At 32.1% G+C, this 20,774-nt stretch overlaps 2 protein-coding genes across 2 annotated transcripts; one reads left to right on the top strand and one right to left on the bottom strand.

Annotated features, from left to right (window-relative positions):
• Nucleotides 1-570: 570 nt before the first annotated feature.
• On the bottom strand, nt 571-5,724 carry LOC120207840. Its single transcript, XM_039207260.1, has 5 exons — nt 5,271-5,724; nt 4,977-5,182; nt 2,002-2,100; nt 1,156-1,229; nt 571-923 (listed from the first exon to the last, which is right to left on the bottom strand). The coding sequence occupies exons 1-5, from the start codon at nt 5,599-5,601 to the stop codon at nt 698-700; spliced, it is 936 nt and encodes a 311-aa protein (XP_039063191.1). The 5' UTR covers nt 5,602-5,724; the 3' UTR covers nt 571-697.
• A 2,103-nt stretch (nt 5,725-7,827) lies between these two features.
• On the top strand, nt 7,828-17,403 carry LOC120207839 (general transcription factor 3C polypeptide 5-like). Its single transcript, XM_039207259.1, has 15 exons — nt 7,828-8,089; nt 8,190-8,499; nt 8,624-8,716; nt 8,810-8,900; nt 9,306-9,372; nt 10,688-10,730; nt 11,025-11,196; nt 11,285-11,383; nt 11,483-11,551; nt 14,479-14,617; nt 14,860-15,058; nt 15,744-15,844; nt 15,987-16,017; nt 16,658-16,890; nt 17,282-17,403. Exons 1-14 carry the CDS (start codon nt 7,955-7,957, stop codon nt 16,864-16,866), a joined length of 1,758 nt encoding a protein of 585 aa, XP_039063190.1. The 5' UTR covers nt 7,828-7,954; the 3' UTR covers nt 16,867-16,890; nt 17,282-17,403.
• The last annotated feature ends 3,371 nt before the right edge of the window (nt 17,404-20,774 follow it).

The following is a 20,774-nucleotide window of genomic DNA, read 5'->3' as shown; positions in this document are numbered from 1 at the left end:
GTGTAGTTTAGTAAAATAAATATAATGAAGATGAAATTTTAGAGAGAGAGAGAGAATGAAAGATCCTAAACGACAACAGCAACATAAATTCAACTATTAGTGGGGGCTGAACAGCATCAACTAATGGCAAAAAGGTGAAACTTTAAAGAAAGTAAACAATGAGAAAACAGGAGGAAAAAAGAAAAAGGAAATCCACAAAGAAAGCTAATTAACTTTGAAAAACTAAACCCATAATTATTCCGGTTATAATTTAAAAATATAAATGATTTTTTCTTGTTATAACTAAAATTATTATTAATTATGTAATTTTTAGGAATATACCATTAATATTTTATGTTAAAACCCATTATAATGTAACTTTTTCGTTTGTAACCAAAATTATTATCAGTTGCATAACTTCATAGATTAGAAAAGTAGAATTTTAAGTTAAAATCCGTTATAAATTAACCTTAAATTAAATGTCATATAACATTCTTTCTTATATTTTACTCTTTATTTTATTAATCTTTTAATCAAATTTCTTATTTTTCTATATTATTTTAGCTTGCAATATTATTCTCCCCTAGCTTAACTAGCAGTCACCAACCACCACCAGGGTGCTGGTCCGATACGGTAACATCTTCGCATTCTTCTAAAATCAGCAATGATTTTCCATGAAACTACAAGCAATATAAAGAGAAGCGATAGAAGTTAAAACTCAATACAAGTCTAGGGATTCTAGAACCCGGCGGGCCTGGATGTGAAGAGCTGTTAGTCTCTGGTCTGGATCGAGGGTCGAGCCGAACTGACTTGCAGCCCATATCAACGAAGCCGATTTTTCACCTAAAAGTCGTCTTACCTCTTCATGAATGGTTGCCATGGGAGACCTTTCCCTTCCATTTAAATGCCCAATGAGTAGAAGCAAGAACTCTCCACATTTTAATCTGATCAGCAGAACGATCTTTGTTTTTAAGTTAAACTGAACGAGTGAGACATTGCTTAGCATTAAGAAGAGAAAAAAGCATCCGGAGATCGTGTCATCGACGCGAACAAGCAAGAAACTTACTGGTTTACCACATGAGACATAGTAGAAAAACAAACAGGTTTCTTAAACCGGAGCATCAGAAAATGGGAACAAGGACTTGAATCAGTATCCCAACTACTAATTTTAAGTACCTGAGATTTTCATCCAATTGTTTGTCTCGTATGAGCTCTGCAACTTCCTCGATGCCATTACATGCTTCAAAATCCTGGGAAGCAATAGCAGAAAATGTGCAAGGAATGAATGAACACAAGAAAGATAGCATCAACCATAAGCCTTACATTGCTTACAAAGCTTAGAATAAAACTTCTGCTAAACATCAAAGAAGAGACATTTTCGTGGAACTTACTTGAGTGTTTCCAATCCTTGTTAGAATGTTTCCATTTTAGCGGCAAACTACGATTCAACAAAACTAATTTTCTGGGAAGACGTATAAGATGTAAATGGTGGAAAAACCGGTCCAAATCAAAGTATCTATATCAAGAGGTTTTTGACTAGCTAACTGGAGACCATTTTGATGAAATATTTATCATTAGCTTCCTACAAGCCTATACCGTTAATCTTGTTGAATGGCTGGACATAACCAACCCGCCAATTGTAAGGGGGTACCAAGTAAAGTTGGACTCTTCTTTTTCTTTCTCCTAGTCAAAAGGAAAAGGCTGCAGAACAACACCTTTGCTATTATTTACTAATACTGATGGAGCTAACAATCGTTGACAACTTAACATCTTTAAGGATTAAGATGGAAAAGCTTCATGAGTGGCACGGAACAAGTTTAATTGTCCAAGCTAAATAACATATTAAGTTTATGCAACCATGATGATGCAGGAAAATAGGTCCGTGATACGGTAGCATTAGCATAATAATACTGAGAGCTGTTAATAAAAATTGGCAGCCAAAATTGAAATGAAACTATTGGACTATAATTTGAAACTAAAGCATTATGCAACACATTCCATAGCCTAAAAAGGATTAAATACCATTTGATTAGCTGAGGAATCCAACATTATTGAGATTAAAGCATCCAGACATGCACCTTGCTCAAGAACTCCTCGAGTTGACAAGACATTCATCAAAACCTGTATCATATCAAACACTCAAAGTTTAGATTACATGGTATGCTACATAACTAAAACTGAAGACTTGCACCATTCTTGAAACATTTTTGTCCTCCCATATGAGCTCTGTTTGCAGAACAGTGAATTTGCGTATTTTATTCATTCTTCTCAGGTAAGAGGGAGGAAAAAGGTTCATTACCAACACATATGATAACTTGATGTTTTAACCAGATTTTTTATGTAGTGGATGTTTTTAATACTCAACCCTCTTTTAACTCTTCCCTTTTTTAAGTGCCACAACTTTCTAAATCTAGCACTTCTGACGAAATAGTTTACTCTTCTTATTCATACTTCTATTGTCTGTTTCTTTTCTCTTTTCCCCCCAATTTTATAGCTAATTTTGTAATTGTAAGATGTCAATATTTACCCTTTGCCGCAAACAATGTGGTATTAAAACATATAAAATAATTTGATTTGATCATATTAGTAACAAAACTTTTGTTTACTTAACAATTTAAATAATCTATTTGGAAAGACTAGGTTAACATTTTAAATAATTGGCATATAAATATGATCAAGTTGATCTCAAAAAATACAATGGTCAATTTAATAATTTAGAAAGTTAATGCCGAAACTATGATGGTCTTGTTTTTGGTATTTATTGAAATCAATGACTTCATTTACTAAACTGTTTAAAATTTTAAGTGTCTAACTAGATATACTTATCTAATTAATTATAAAGAAAAAAACCAATCGTGAAGTATGATTTATGGCTTGACATAAAATAAAAAACTCAAATTACAATAAAAAATAAAAATATATATCATGGTATCTAAGAATTAATTGACGTAGGAGCTCAATGTATAATATTTTATTTTATTATTTCAGTTTTTTTTTTTTAATATTTACTTCAAGTATTATATATATTTTGGACAGCTAATGCTATTAGTTTTCATGGTATCTAAGAAGGCCTATATATAAATAATTTGTAGGCTTTACAGCCAAAATTAATTGTTGTACCACTTTCTTTGAATTAATAGAAAAACTAGAAGGTATTTATAACCCCAAGTATTCATGGGTTTCAACTTCTTTTGAACTTGTTTTTTAGCCTTAGTTCTTTTGGTTCATTGCTATTTTCTCCCTATACTACATCAATGATGGTAATCAAAGCCTAATTAGATCCTAAGGTTTAAAGTAGTTTGCTGTTAAGCCATGATTGGATGTGTTAGAGCTTGAGGAAGAGGGAATCATTATCAAGAAACAGAATTGGCTGCACTACGACGAGCGGATGAAGAATTGACACGTGAAGTTCATGCTTGGTTTCGATTGGAACAAATGAGAGACCAGATGGAGATGCCGAAGCGTGCCCACAACCAGTTTGACAATACCGGAAGGTAGTCTTATTGAGAAATCTAATCTAGGTTTTAAAGAAAACTCTTTCATGTTGGACCTACAAAACCAGTAGTATGAGATCGATTGGAGGGACAGTTGGTTCATGCCCTTGAATCAAGCAAGGGTGGAATTAATATTGAAGTTGCTGATTTTGATGGGAAGATGCACATGGAATGTTAGAACCGATCTATGATGAATATCATGATCTTGCTCTTCCATGTGCATCTTCCCATCAAAATCAGCAACTTCAATATTAATTCAAACCCCGTTTGATTAAAGGCATGAACCAACCGCTCTTCCAATCGACCTAATGACACAGAAGACTAATTTATAATATTTTATTTTATAATACTTAGTTTAAGCATTAGTTACGTTTTGGAAAGCTAATGTTATTAGTTTTCTTGGGGTTTAAGTCTAGAGTTAAGAATAAAACTCTATTTGCAAGAAAGTCGAGTAACTTTGCTTGCAAGAATATCTAGTAATTTTGCTTGCAAGAAAGAAAGCCTATATAAATAAGTTTTAGGCTTTACAGCCGGAATTAATTGTTACTATTAATACTATCTTTGAATTAACAGCAAAACTAGAGGCTGTTTATAACCCTAAGTTGTTTTGTGTTCCAACTTCTTTCAAACTGGTTTTTCAGCCTTATTTCTTTTCGTTCACTGCTCTTTTCTTCCTATGCCACATCATTAATACTCCAGACGACCATGGTGTAGGTTCAAGTTCTCCCTCTTTCACATTATATGTATATATAAACAATAATAATCCACTATCTTACATTTAAAGAGAATCGTTAAGCATAGAAGATTCTAATTCCACGTTTTCTTTCTTCAAATCATGTGTAACAACCTCTGAATCGAGTTTAGTTTATTTCAAGAGTAATGTTGTTTCTTGAAGGATACAAATTTAAATGTTATAGTTTAACTTGCTTATGTTCTTCAAGTAAAAGCTAAAATTAAAACTTAGCATGTCTTCCTTTTTCCAAAATTCATGGTTGCATGAATTAACTCAAAAGATCAAGAAACAAATTGTAGCAATTTAAAAATAATCAGCAATAACATTCATTACCTATTACAAATCATACCAAAATTATGAAAAACAAATATAATGAATAGAGTTAGTTATTTAATAAATGTTTAGAGATTTTTTTTTATTCATAGCATATTACCATCAGCAATAGACGAGGAAATACTGCCTGTTGAAATTTATATTCCTAAAAAATGAGCGGTTAAATGTAGGCAAATTGCAGATGTGAAACGAGACCCTGCTTGTATGTTTTAACATAATTTGACATCTATCAAAATAAAATAAAAAAATCATAATTTGACATGCTCAATACTAGATACTAGAATGATATTAATGTTCACTTTTCAATCCTACTTCACATATCTAATGAAAAAGAGACTTGTCAGTCATTCAAGCAAGCAATCATTTTATAGAAAGTACAAATGTAAATCGAAATTCTGGTATACCATACAGTTTCTTAAAAGTAAATATAGAATTACCGGGATGGCCTTATGTTGATGTGCCAAATGAGTGCTTTCAGGGTGAAGTAGACAGCAACCTTCCAAGACTCTAAGCGCAAGAGCAACTTCTGAGTCCGTGGAAGGACTTTTAACCTTCATTGGCTCCACGCTGAATATGTGATCCAAGCTTCCCACCTTTTCATCCGCTGTTTCTTTCAAAGAATGCTCAAACAACACCGGAACCACTGCCACCCACATAATCATATTCACACATAAAAGTTAAGATTAAAAAAAACAATGAATTCTTGGGAGAAATAATTGAAGTCGTGAAACCTTGGAGCTCGGGGATTGACTGAGTCTGTGAAAAGAGACCGATGGAGGAGTCAGATTGAGCTATAGATCGAAGGGATTTGAGGAGGAAACGGAGGCCACGGACTCGGAGGAAAGAGAACTCGGCGCGGGCGTCACGGAGGCCGGTGCGGAGAGCGAGGGTGACTTCTCTGTAGATTCGTTGCTTTTTAAGAGAGTTAACTAGTTCTTCAACCGCACTCGTTGCAGCAGCCGATGCTGCTTCTGATTCTGGGTCTTTCGGCGATGACGATGATGGAGACGGAGGTTCGTTCGAATCTGTTGTCTTGCTCCATAATGCTTCTTTCAAATTCATCTCTATTAACCCGTTTTCTATTGGATTTGAAAATCTCTAAACTTTCTTTTTAGTCCTGTTTGGTTTGAAGGAAATCTGGGTAGAAGGAAACAAAATCTTGTGCTCCGTAGAGACGGAAAATTAAACCGGAGAAAAACGGGAACGTTTTTTCTTCTATAAAATGGCTTTATTATAAAAACAAAGAGTAAACTACATTAGTTATCCCTTTGTTTTTTATTTATATTATTTAGGTCATACTTTTCGAAAACGTTATGTTTTAGTCACTTTTATAGTTTTATTTTTTTATCTATCTTATTTTAGTCACTGGTTGGTTAATTTTCATTGCTTTGCTTACGTGGCATGTTAGTAAAAATGATTAAATTTTAAGTTGACCTCTATATTATATATAAAATACTAGTTTAATTTTAAACTTTATATAAAAATATTAATTTAGCCCTAAATTTTAAATAAAAATATTAATTTTACTCTTAAATTCGATCAAAATTCTTATCATTGACCGACACTCAACACGGTTATCGATCACTATTGGTTTCTGCCATCGGTCACCGTTTACCGTCGTCACCAACGATTATTGGACCCCTAAAATTTCCATATATAAACATGATGAGATTTGAAGATCTCATGACCAAACTTGTTGATTTTGAACTGTTAAAAATATGTCTTGAACTTGATAAGACATATATATATATATATATATATATATATATATATATATATATATATATATATATATATATATATTATATTGTATTGTATTGACACAAGTTTAATCAAATTTAATACATATTTTGACAACTCATAATTAATAAATTTGACCATGAAATTCTTAAATCTCATATTATATATATATATATGATTTTTTTCAAGTATTTAAATATATTCTTTTAAAGATACACTCATTAATCGATTGAAGAAAAAGTTTATACACGCGTCAATATCGTTTGGCTTATACAAATACATGTCTTTAACACATATCACATAATATTTTTTTAATATTTTTAGTTAATTATTTTCATTTCTTTCATTTTGACCTCAGATGATGCATTCATTATGGAATTGACCCGAATAACATACCAAGTTAAAATATTATAAGTATAATACATATAAGCTAAAATCTATGCATAATAATTACTTCCTTTTTTCCATTAAATTTATCCCTTATATTGAGTTTTTAAAAGTTTATAGATTTCAAAACTACATTAATCATTTTAAAAATATATTTTTCGTATTTTTATCAATAATAAATTTTAAATAATAAAAAATCAAAGTTGAAAAAAATTGACAAAAAATTATTAAGGAACAATATTGACCAAAAAATATTATAAGTACAATATATATAATCTAAAGAGATGACTATCCAGCTCAATTGGTAGAACACAAGGTTATTAATCTTGAGGTCGTGAGATTGAGTCCCACAGAGGACATTTCATAATTCAGAGGTTTTCTACGGAAGCTGCTCTCAACCTGATGTTGGGGGCAACCTACTATCTTATCTCCCCTTACCACATTACATATGGGAACAAAGAACAACCATTTTAATATATATAATCTAAAATCTATGTATAATAATTATTAATATATAAATATAAAATGTTATACTAATTTAAACACAAGCATGAACTAAGTGATCTCTATGGTAAATGAATACAAATATAAAAGTTCTATTTAATAAAAGAATTTAAAGGACTTAAATTAAATTGAAATTCTGAGAGGGAGTAAATATGAAATTTTACCATTTTCTTTTGGTAAATTTAAAGCTACATTATTAAATGAGGGTAAATTATTCATTTAGTGCATAAACCATCAATTTTGATATGTTTTTGTACCTAAACTTTTAATTATTTTAAAACTATAGCTAAACTTTAATTTTTATTTTATTTTAGTACCCCGTTAAAACTTTTGTTTTTGTTTCATTTTTAGTACATGTTCAGAATTTAAGGTTAAGTTTTGAAATTATTGAAAGTTTAGGTATCAAAATGGATAAAAATTGATAGTTTATGTACTAAACGCTTTAAGTTTTTTTATGAAGGGTACTAAAATAAAATAAAAAGTAAACATTAAATATAATTTTGAAAAAATTAAAAATTTAGATGCTAAAATATATAAAATTAATAATTTAAGTACTAAATGCATAATTTATCACGTAGATAATCAAAATTTATAATTTTGAGTTGTTATTATTTTGATGTTATAATTAAATTCAGTGAAACACAAACGCTGAAATACGGTGAACATAAAGGTCGGTTGAAACCCTAAGTTAGGATTTTAATTTTTAAACATTAAACCGAAAGAAATTTTGTGATTAAAGGAGGAATCGAAAACCTAAAATCCCAATCGGCGAGAGTGAGGTGCAATGGGAGTGATTAAAGAGGGTAGAGTATCGGGCACGTTGCCCAACAGTGAGGCGTTTGCCGTGCACTATCCGGGATATCCGAAGACGGCCGATCGCGCCATCCAGACTCTTGGAGGAACTGAAGGGATTCTCAAGGCAAGATTTCCTATAACTATTCTATTTGTTGGTATTTATTGATTTTAATTGTTTTTACTTGCGCAAGCTCGGTAATTATATCTTTGTTCCCTCTTAACAGGCTCGTAGCTCGCTGACAAACAGATTGGAGCTCCATTTTCGTCCCGAAGATCCTTTCTCGCATCCCGCATTTGGCGACCTTCGTCCCTGTAGCAATTTGCTGCTTAGAATATCGAAAAAGAAGTGTTCTAATGGGAAAACTACCGAAGCTTCTAGTAAGTTACATGAATGTTCAACATCTGGAGTAACTGATTCGGAAAATACGGTACGGCCTCCTCAAGTTGAAGTGCAGAGGCCAGAAGAAGAAGAAGAAGGAACTGAGCTTTGTGCTGATATCGTTTCTCGTATCTCGGAAGCATATAATTTTGATGGTTAGAATTCATTTTCTGTTTGTTTTAACTTTTAAGAACGGAGTAAGGGTTTTTATTGTTTTAGAAATGGTGCAAAGGTGATAGGTGCTTGCCTTGAATTTTGAATTTTCCGTTTTTGTTGAAGGAATGGCTGATTATCAGCATGTTCTCCCGGTTCATGCCGATGATGCCAGGAAAAGAAAGAGAAATTGGGAGGAAGCGGAGGAGCCATCCTTTGGTGAGGTCTTTATGGTTAAAGCTTCAACATGCAATGGAAATTAAATTAAGTTATGTTTGACAAATTTATTGTGTTCTTTTAATTGTTTGGCAGAAAAAGGTGGGTTCATGGATGAGGATCAGGGGGATGTGATGATGATTTTGCCCCCGCTCTTTTCACCCAAAGATATTCCGGAGAATGTAGTGTAAGAAATCCCTGGCTTTTTGTTTCTCTTTTACCGTATACTTTTTTTTGCCATATCTGTTTTGATTAAAGGGAGATTCTTAATTGAAGTTCATATTCTTACTTCTGGAAAGGCGTGAGAGTAACCTAAATCATCTGTACTATTGTGTAAATGTTTATATGGAAGGTAAATGTTGTTTGCAATGTTTGACTTATCAATCCCAGTGCAGGTTGTAATTAAGAAGTAGTGGTGAACTTGGTTCTATTTCTTTTAAGAAATTTCAAAAGAATGGAGGCATAGTTATGAGCAGAACTTGTCTTTAAAACGTCGTGTTTGATTTATGTTATCCAATTCTAGATTACTTGGAAATGTTGATTTCACATGCTTTGCTCTTTGGACGAACTTTGGAAATACTTTCTATTTCAGGTTAAGACCATCAACCATCTTAAGTTCAAAAAAGAAACAAGAGGGAGTTGTACAGTTTAGTGCGGAGGTATTGACTAAAATATTTTCTTTCTGCAATATATGCACTGAAACACAGTAAACATTAACATGTTTGCGAGCCTCTGCAGCAAACAAATGGACATGTACATGCTTAACCATATACATGCCTATGATTTAAGTCTTTAATAATATATCTCTGAGGGGGTGTTTGGATCAAGGAACGTGAGATTCCCATGGGAATAGAATCCACATTCCCATGTTTGGTTGGCCGGGAATCTCATTCCCGGTAATGTTTTATTACCAATAGTAGATTTTTTGAGATATATTACCGGGAATGTCATTACCTCACTTTCCTTAGATATTGTTGGATTACCAGTGTTTTGGACTAAAGTGCCCTTAATTTTTTTTTCTTTCAAAAATATCCTTTTTTTTCATTGAACAATAAAAATTCTACGATGGTTAAATTATAAATTTATCTTTAAATTATTTTAAATTTACAAAAACAAAATCTATAATTAAAATTTTATATGAAGTTCAGGGGTTAAAATAAAATTTTACCCTTTCATTAAACTTTTTTATATTTTCAATTTTGTAAAAAAATATATATAAATTTTATGAATTCAAAGTTTTTAAAGAAAATATATAAATATTTTCCAACTTGTTAAAAAACAAATATATAATAAGGACAATTTGGTCAAATAAACATTCTAATAATCTTTTATTCCTTTAACCAAATATGGTAATCTTACATTCCTGCTAAACCAACCAAACACAAAATATAACATTCATAGTAATCATATTCCCTGATAATCTTACATTCTCACCGGTAATCTTACATTCCCACTGGTAATCTTACATTCCGTAAACCAAACACACCCTGAGGGGTTTATCCAGGTTTTAGAACATTTGTAATAACTACTACTGTACTGGTATGAAAATGATTAGTAGAAAAGGTGGATTATCTTTTTCTGTATAGTTTTTATAGGCGCATTAATCTCACTATGTGGTTTAATCAAGAACATATGAGATACAATTGTATTTTAAATTTTTATTTTAAAATTTTTCACACTGTGACATGCATCTACCCGGTCAAAAGTTAATGACAACTTGCCTTTCTCATGTTATGATAACACTGAGCAAGAATATAGAACAAATGAAGCTTTGTTGCTGATCTAAGTTTGTGGTGGACTTCAATACACTTTCCTTCCCTTTTAATAATGCTACTTGTTAAACTTTTCATTCTCTGTATCATTAAAACAATACGGGCATGCTTGGCTGCAGTTAATATCTCCTTTCTTTTCAGCAACATCTTATTTTAGCAAGGAGAGATGTTTGAACTGCTAATTTTGTTTCCTTCCATGCAGGTTGACCTAGAGCCAGGCCTTGCAATTGATTTCAACATTAAAGATATCCTGCTGATTGCATTTTATATTTCTGCTGGATTTTATATTTTGTTTTCTAATAACTAATGTCAAAATATGCTTATAGTCTCTCTCTCTATATCATATTGGATTTAGATTCTTTTGGATCTAACCTTTAGTTTCTTTATGTTGAAGAAAATCTTTTACGATGATTTAGTGTGTATATATATATATATATATTTGCAAATATAGATGGAAATATTTAACTTAAAGAAGAGACTCAAACATGAACAATGTAAAGATTTATTCACCATCTTCCTGTTGGACTTAGCGTTCGCACAGGTTCCTAAGACTGTGAACTGGGAAGAACTTATAACCCAAGGCTCAGAGCAGTGGGAGTGGCAGATGATTGTATCTAAGCTGTTTGATGAACGACCTATATGGCCCAAGGAATCAATAACTGAGCGCTTGCTTGAGAAAAGTCTAAAATTTAGCCATTTGGTCCTTAAAAGGTCTTGTATGAAACCTTGCGCTCCTATTTATTTAAGGTTTTCCTTGGAACAGTTTATGTACTTGATGATCTTATCTCTCTCCTTTCAGGCTTCTACTTGGGGTTGCTTACTACTTTTCAAATGGACCATTTCTAAGATTCTGGATCAGAAAAGGATATGATCCTCGCAAAGATCCTGAATCTCGCATGTAAGAGTTCTTGCAATAATCTCCTTTGTTATATCTTATGCTTGATGGCTTCCATTAAGTCAATTGCAGGGTGCTTTCTTCTGTATTTTCTTTTATCAGATATCAGAGAACTGAATTTCGTGCACCTGAACCATTGCGAAGCTATGCAGATGCTAGTGCAGCTAATAAGTAAGTTGATACTAATGTGTTTGAATAGACGAGATCTAAGGTGGTGTTTGGTTGGCATGAATCCCTTGGAATTAGGGGGAATTGAAATACCTCATGGCTTCAACTTTCCATCAAATGAGAGAAAGTAATAGATGAAATTCATTTCCCTTGTTGGAGGGAATTGAAATTTGACCATACTACACTCATCAATCTTTTGGTAACTTATTCATGTATTGAATAAAAATAATTTTTTATTATTTTGGGTCGGGTCGGATTTCTAATTCATATATTCGGTTCGGGTGAAACTTTATTTTGTTCGAGTTGGGTCGGTTTTTTAAGTGTGATATTCGGGTCGGGTCGGGTCGAGTTCAGGTTTATGGTGAAAAATACCCGACCCAAAAATATATATAATTTTACCTTATATATATTTAGGAATAATTACAATAATACCTCTCTATATATAATTTTTTTCAAATAAGTCACTGTTTTTATTGAATAAAAATATTTTTTTTATTATTTCGGGTTTGGTCGGGTCAGATTTCTAATTCATATATTTTGGTCGGGTTAGGTGAAACTTTATTTTGGTCGGGTCGGATCGGTTTTTTTTAAGTGTGATATTCGGATCGGGTTCGGGTTTAGGGTGAAAAATACCCGACCCGACCAGACTCAAAAAATATATAATTTTACCTTACATATTTAGAAATTATTATAATAATACCCCTCTATATATATATATATATTTTTCAATTAAGTTATTGTTTTTATTGAATAAAATATTTTTTTTATTATTTTTAGGTCGGGTCGAATTTCTAATTCATATATTCGAGTCGGGTCGGGTGAAACTTTATTTTGGTCGGGTCGGGTCTCGGATTGAGGTTCCCTTTAGGGATGGCAAACGGGCGGGTCGGGTGCGGATACCCCCATCCCCATCCCCATACCCACCTAATATTTTTCAATCCACCACCCGCCCACCACCCATGATGGATACAAATTTTCAAATCCACACCCGCCCACGCGGGTACATTCTCAAATTCATCCCCACATCCACTACCCTCTAGCGACGTACCCGTCTAGACCCGCCTGACAGCAAACTTAAGTTATACATAAGCAACAAACATAAAAAAACATGTCCATTAAGAAACATAATAAAATAATCTAAGGATTATCTAAGTTAAGTGTTAATATAGATCTTAAAATACATAAAACACCATAATAAAGGACATAATTAAAGTCTAGAAACATAAATGACAAACACATAATGTTTTTGTTATTTGGCACAACATTCTAAAATTTCAGGCAATATTTGTGACATATAATACTCCAGTATTACAATCATCATTCTCTATTTCCTTCAACTGAGAGCGCTCCAATTTAAATTCACTACTACCTACATATATAATAGAAAGTAAAACTAATATAAGTTAGTAACTAAACTTTAATAAGATAATTAAGCACAATTTGACAACTAATATAAATTAAATAATAATATTACTTTTAATATCGGCCCAAAGCCAATTTTGAGTATACATTAATGCTTCAATCATCTCCGGAAGTAGTTGACTACGATAAGGACCAATTACTCTTCCACCTATACTGAATGCAGATTTTGATGGGACAGTGGAGACAGGAATGCCCAAAATATCTTTTGCCATTTGTTGGAGAGTTTGATAAATTACATGTTATATCTTATACAATATTAGAATTTATAAATTAGTCTATAAAATTACACCTAAATTCATAATGATCCAAAAATTTAATGGATATTTAGCTGGGCGGGCGGATGTGGGGCGGGCGGATGCGGGGCGGGTAATGTCTCAAACCCATTACCCGCCCACCACCCGCGACGGGTACCACTTTCTAAATCCACACCCGCCCACTACCCGCTAAAATTATACCCATCCCCGCCCCAATTGGAGCGGATGCGGTGTGGAATCCACGAAACTGTACCCGTTTGCCATCCCTAGTTCCCTTGTTCTCGGGTCGGGTCGGGTGGACCAAAAACCCAACCCAACCCGACCCATGGCCATCTCTAATTGGGATGATTTTAACTTATAATATTTATTAGCATGATTTTTATAATTTATTGAAATGAATAATCAATCAATAAAATTAAAATTTAATTTTTTTTAAATTTTTATAATATATTGCTACATGTAATTTATAAAACAAACTAAAATTAAGAAAAAAAACAAGAAGGACAATCCTGTTATTTTATATTACTGAAATCAAATTCATCTGACATGTCTGCGAACCAAACAGAATTCAATTTCCTGCCAACCAAACAGAATATGGAATTGGATTTCAATTCCTGAAAGATTCTAATTCCTTCACAGATTCCAATTCCCTCAGAAATATTCTAGCGAACAAAACGGCACCTAAGTTTCTGATAGTTTAGTTTTTATAGAATCCTTTTAGGTCTAGAAATAGATAATTTTGTGTCCACAATTTATAGCACAACATACCGTAATAAAAGGATTATGATGGTGGATCATCTAATATTCATCTTGACAAGAAATTATCTACATAATATGACAAATACAAGGGCTATAGCTCGGTTGGTAGAGCACCTCGTTTACACGCGCGCCAATGTTTTTCAGGGAAGTCTATCGTACAATCAGTTGATCTTTTTGAGAAATCAATGTCTTACTCCATTACTTTGAAGGAACAACACAAGAGAACAATAGCCTGACAAATGGTTTGGTCCGATTCGGGTGCCATTTAGTTTAGGCAGGGCCTGAATTGAACCCATCATTCGCCTCTTTAAAATGACTCGCCTGGGAGAGTGTGAAACGCTATCCCCTTCCATGGCTGCGTCTTAATGCTTAGATGCACCTTAACAATACTGATTGACAGCAGTTGCTTGATATTCCATTCCATCCAAATGCTTGTGCTGAGTTTTAATACTTTGTTTGAAGATTATTTTCCTAATATCTTCTTTTATGACACAGCTTGAAGCATAAGTGGGGAGATTTATGTTCTTTCCAAGTATTTCCTTACAAATGCCATACATTATTTCAACTATTTGAACTGGATGATGATTACATTCAACAAGAGATAAGAAAGCCTCCGAAACTAGTAACATGCAATGTGAGTCTTCAGTATTGAACAGACGTGCTGGTTAGTTTATCTCTGGTGTCATCCAATGGATTTTTTCCCTTCCTTTTCCCCCTAGAACAGATGTTTATACGATGGCAGTATAAGAGTCTTAGATGATTGAATTTTTTTTTTGGAGCAATCTCCTCAAGTTTCTTGCATACAAGTCGAAACATAATTCATTTTACAATTCTAGAGAGAATATTTAAGGCTTATTTTATGTATAAACTTTGCAGCCTAAAACAGGCTGGTTCTCAGAGTGTATGCTTGATTGCCTGAGACTTCGCGTAGCAGTAAGGTTCTTATCAATATATCCTGAAGCTGGTGCAGAAAGCATATTGAAATCTTACTCCGATGAATTTGAGAAGTTAAAGAGATCATGCATGTACAAGGATGTCTTCAACTCTCAAGAAGAGCACCGGCAAACTAATAAAGGTTCAAATGAGCAACCCTTTCTTTAAGTTTCTTGACATCTCATCTTTTATTCAATTGTTTTTTAATTGGATTTCAGTAATGAGTTCCATAAAAGCACCTTTAATGTTAGTTAAAATATTATTTACGTTCATATTTTTATATTGATTGCAGTAGGAAATAGTTGATGCGATATTTTCAACTCATTGTGAAAAGACTATTGAAATGATCACCTTAATAATATCCTTATCAATTCCATGGTTCATTTAAGTGCCCTACTTTTTCTATAAAAAAAAAGTGCCCTACTTCGATTTTTATGTCACTCAATATTGATGATAATCGATCTTAATCTAGCAAAGCAATATTGAAATTGTTGTCATTGAATGTGATTTTAACATATTCATGTAACTCTATGTTGACCCATGCTTCTCTTTTCTTGAATCTATTTATTTGCCATATTCCTCCTTTTTTGCTGCAAAGTTTGGTTTTCCATGTTATCATTGATTTTCTCCCTTTGCCATTCTTATCGAGGCCTGCCATTCTTATCAAAAAAAAAAATTTGATTTTCTCCCTTGCCAATATTACTTGTACACAATTTTCTATTTTCTTAGTGAATTCTTAGGACCTTTCAATCAAAACTAGATTGCATTCTTCTTATATCAGGCTGGTTTCACTAGCTGCACTAAAGTAACCATTTAAGTTGCTATAGGTGATGAAGATAAAGAGAGACCCAAAAATTCTGATAATGAGGAAGATGAAGTTGAGGCTGATGATGAAGAGGAATTGGATATGTATGAGACACTTAATCTTGTAAGTCATTTGTCCTATCTTTAACATTTTTGTTAACACTCGATTGATCATTATGTTACTGTATATTTTCCTTATTTCATGGTTGTCTCAGAATAAGAAAAAACCACAAAGGAACTTTATTGATTTCTTTTTTCATTTGTAGGATGATGAAATCTCTTTGCAACCTGATACATGTATCCTCGAATCAAGGCAGTCTGCTTTTCTTGAAAGCTTGCATCTTTTAAATAGAGTTGTGATTTGGCAGTTAGCCGTGCTTTTGAGCATGTGTAGGAAAAGCACATCTAGGGGCAATTCAGGCTTAAAGATTCATTACCACTTACTCTTTTATGCAATGCAGGCTGTTGGGACTTCTTTTTGCAATGGTCACCTACCATATTAGGCTATTTTGTTTGTATATAAGAGTGAGTCTGCATTGGTATAAGCTAAGCTCATTATGTTAAAATTAGTTCTCTTGTGGTAGCTCTAAGAATGAAAATATGTGATTCCAGATCTCTCAAGCCATACTTCCATAAAAATCTTTTAACAGAGCTAGAAATGAATTTATATTCTAACTTCTTAGTTTATACGGATATTTTTATTGTGGGAGGCGACTCTTCATTTCTAATAAAGTATTTAAATTTTAAACGATTATAGGTCTTCAGTTTCAACCTCAAAGTATCTAAGCTTTTCATACATGCATAGATATGCTAACACATACAAGCATGCAAACGCACGCATATAGATACATGTTGATGTAAACCTATGAGTTTTGTATTTGGTTTGTTCCCATCTTCATGTTCCTTGTCTGCTTGAAATTTCCTATATATTATGTAGATTTAGATATGGAGAACAACTCTAGGACATACTTGCAAGAGCTTTTTGGTAGCTTTCCATCAACGGTATCTGGTGCTGCTGATGCTATACAGGCAGCAGACGGTAGTGATGGGGAATATCAAATATATGAGCAATTTAGTGATAATAACTACTCTGATGATGATGACGAAGATGATGGTGATGATGATGACGGTGGTGATGACAACTAACATTCGTAGCCCAGAAGTTTACAGGTAGCTTTCCTCCCTTTGTTTTGCTTCCTTTTTGGTCATTCTCCATGCTTCGCTTACAGCACAACTATCCAAGACTCCTGATGGAATTTTTTGTGATTGATTCATCTGTTAGAGGGTATAGCTAGTATTTTTCCTAGGCTATGCTTTTTATAGAACTCAAACTAATACTAGCTTCGTGTTCGTGATCCCCAATGCATTATTGTTATTTTGAAGCTATTGAAACTCGTTATATAACATCTCTGAAAAAAATTATAGTCTCGACTTAAAAATAGAACACTATCCAATTTAGAGTTTCTCTTCTTGTGCTTCCTTTTTGTATCTGTATTTTGCGGAATTCTAAAATAGATTGGACATTACATTGTTGTGGTGCCTTTTGGTATTTTTTTGGCAGATGGGTGCTGCTGCTGAATCATTTGTAAATTAATTACAGGACATGGACATTTGTAAATTAATTACAGGACAAGGACATTTGTAAACTAATTAAAGGAGGCAAAATGAATTTCTTTTTTTCCCCCATGGAGGATCATCACACTTAATGGCTAGTCGCCTAGTCCATTGTTAGGGCTGTAAACAAATTGGGCTTTCAATGCACAACCGTCTATCCATTTTTCTGCATATTTTTTAGATTCCACTCTTGGTATGAATTTTTAAGCTTTGCACGTTTATTGATAGACATTAATCTATTAAAATAGGTTTTTTAAGGTATGTTTGATTTATGAGATGTTGGATTATCTTTAGGAATAAGATTATGTGACTATGTCAAATGTTACATCGTGATATGTAGTTGATATAATATTACTTTTGAAGTAAATTGTGATATTTATATTATTTATTTTTAAATAAGTTCTCCCTCCCCCTCAATTTCTATAAAATTATTAATTATTAAAATTCTTATTTTTTATTACAATTTATATACCAATCAATAAATATATAATGCTAAAAAAGTATAAATTTGTTATGAAATAATCTAAACGAAGCAATAAGATAGAACAAGAAGAACGAAAGGTATATGATCAATGGGAGAGAATTGTATTATTATCTCAATCTAAGTTGCGTATAATGCTTTCTTTAAACTCCATATTTATAAGTATAACAAGATATTATATAAAACTCTAACTCTAATGGATATTAAAGTCATAATAAGTAAATCAAAATACTATCTTATATATAGAGATAAAAGACAGAGATAGATATCCACATAAATAAATATTCATAACACTCATTCTTGAATGTGTATGAAGATAATGTGCTTCGTTAAAACTTTATTAAGATAAAAACTCTGCGGGAAAAACTCTTAATGAAGATAAAAGAATATACATATCTTTAATAAGTATAATAATGTTGTCTCATTTAAAACCTTATCAGGAAAATCCAATGGGACAAAACCATGGTTAAGAGAAAAAGAGTACAACACGTATTTGCTCCCTTCATGATAATATCACATAAGATCTTTGGATATTACATCTTAATCTTGAATACAATCTTAAAACATTCAAGTAAACAATACATCAATGAATAGATCTTTTTATATTATCACTTGAACGGATTCGTCAAATATTTACATTGCTCTTCTTTTGATGTATCATCTTTTCAATTATTCTAATTTAAGTACTCGATCTACAGGTCAAGACAAAACTTGATTTCAAGATTATTTATATCACATATTCCTTTAAACGATTAAGATACTTTTGACTTTTAGGAATTCTATTTTAAAGCTCTTTAGGAGTTTCAATTCAAAGTACACATTAATTATCATAATTTGATCTTGATGTCTGTATAAAGACATATGAGCGAGTAGGTTCTCATCGATTCAGATATATCATACACATTTAGATTGATTCATTTCATCTAAATAATTAAACGGATATATTTGTACAAATTTAGTAGAAATTTGTAAATGCTTCTAGCATTTTAATTCTTCAAGGATAAATATCATTATACATGGATCCACAAACCATTAAACACGCTATAAAGTTATCATAATTGTCAGAGTAATAAAGTAATTACATCCACCACAAATTTAAAGTCTTTATGATTCAAGTCGTATTGTATATCTTATGACTACTCATTTATACCTTATTTGCATTACACCTTTAGGTGTTTGGACTATTTGTCCATGTTTTGGAAGTTGATTTAACTTCACTTGAATAACGTCTTTCTTTGTATCTCAAATTATTTTCACATTTATACTTCTGGATAGATTTCAATTCAAGATCCTGATTTTATTTCTTTACTTCTATAGAAATAGTATTTGTAAAATCGTTGTCGACAACTTTTCTATTTTGGTTTTATCATTTTCTCGTAATGACATAACTTATAGAGATATCTTCATTATTCCAATTTTCATTTTTCAAGTACCTAAAACTCTTCTAGAGATATATTATTAGTTATTTCTTGGGTTTTTCAAGAGTACTTGCCTCCGCTATATGACCATCTTATACTACTTTTTCATCTATGAGAATTTTAACCATTGGGTCTATCATGCTTCGGGCATGGTTCACATTCTTTTGCTCTAACATGTTATCCTTTTGGGATTTCGATTCAATATTAGAGCATTTTCAATTGGTATATGAGACTTGATTACTCTCATTAGGCCAGTAAATATTTATGGTAAACTTGTAATGAATTATCTTATAAACTTCTGGTTCACAACACTATGTACGAGGAGGATCTAAATAAAGTGATAATTAATTTATATTTTCATCCAACTGATTCTTTTATCCCCTGATGAAAAAATAATTGAATATCAAAGCAATCAATAAAGTGAGACTTATATTATATTATGTTGTGTTGTGTTGTGTTGTGTTGTGTTGTGTTGTGTTGTGTTGTGTTGTGTTGTGTTGTGTTGTGTTGTGTTGTGTTGTGTTGTGTTGTGTTGTGTTGTGTTGTGTTGTGTTGTGTTGTGTTGTGTTGTGTTGTGTTGTGTTGTGTTGTGTTGTGTTGTGTTGTGTTGTGTTGTGTTGTGTTGTGTTGTGTTGTGTTGTGTTGTGTTGTGTTGTGTTGTGTTGTGTTGTGTTGTGTTGTGTTGTGTTTCAAATATCAATTTATGTACATTTGTGGTGGATCAAAATAAACATATAATGTACAACTAAAAATTTTATAATGGGAAATATATGGCTTCTTACCATAAGCCAATCATAAGGAGGGTTATAACTTGTTGGCTTGATATGTAGTAGCTCTATATGTGAATTACTATATAGATACAAAAAATTTTGTTATCATAGTTTAGCTATTAAAATGAGGCAATAAAAATTTTGCTAAACTGTTTATTGATAAACTATAGGATTTGTAACAGTTATTTCAACTGATACACAATATAATCTTTGAAAGCCTAGAACATAAACACACTAAGTTTAGCAAAACGAATATTCTTAATTGAATAATCTGAAATATTTCCTTTTCTAATCAAGTAAATAATCTCACAAACTACATGTTGTGAGTTGATAACATATATGTGATTTATCTCATAGATGCATCTACTGAAATCATAAAAAAAATTCACTTCGTGAATAAATGGACCTATATTTGAATAAGATATGCAAGACATTCGGTCTCAACTAGTGACGTTCTGAATTCTTTTGAGAACAAATAACAAAAGAACTTCAGGTTCTTTTACTTAATATTTATGTAAATCTCAATATTTTTACGTCATTATTGATTGGGATAGTCTAACCAATCATGTCAACTAAAAAAAAGGTAAACTTGTAAACTTTTGGTTTACCATAACATTTGATTTAATGTCATTCATACAAGCATGTAAACTTTTGGTTTATATCATCCAAAACTTCTATAATTAATTGAATTCAGTACTTGATACATACCTTAATGAAAGTATGAACTCGGAATATACCATTTGACTGCATATTTCAACGTATTGGTTATCA

This window comes from Hibiscus syriacus, unplaced genomic scaffold (assembly GCF_006381635.1).
Source record: "Hibiscus syriacus cultivar Baekdansim isolate YM2019G1 unplaced genomic scaffold, ASM638163v2 tig00015426_pilon, whole genome shotgun sequence".
In the NCBI taxonomy this organism is placed as follows: Eukaryota; Viridiplantae; Streptophyta; class Magnoliopsida; order Malvales; family Malvaceae; genus Hibiscus; species Hibiscus syriacus.
The sequence above is the reverse complement of the archived record's forward strand: the minus strand, read 5'-3'. Positions and strand labels throughout refer to the sequence as shown.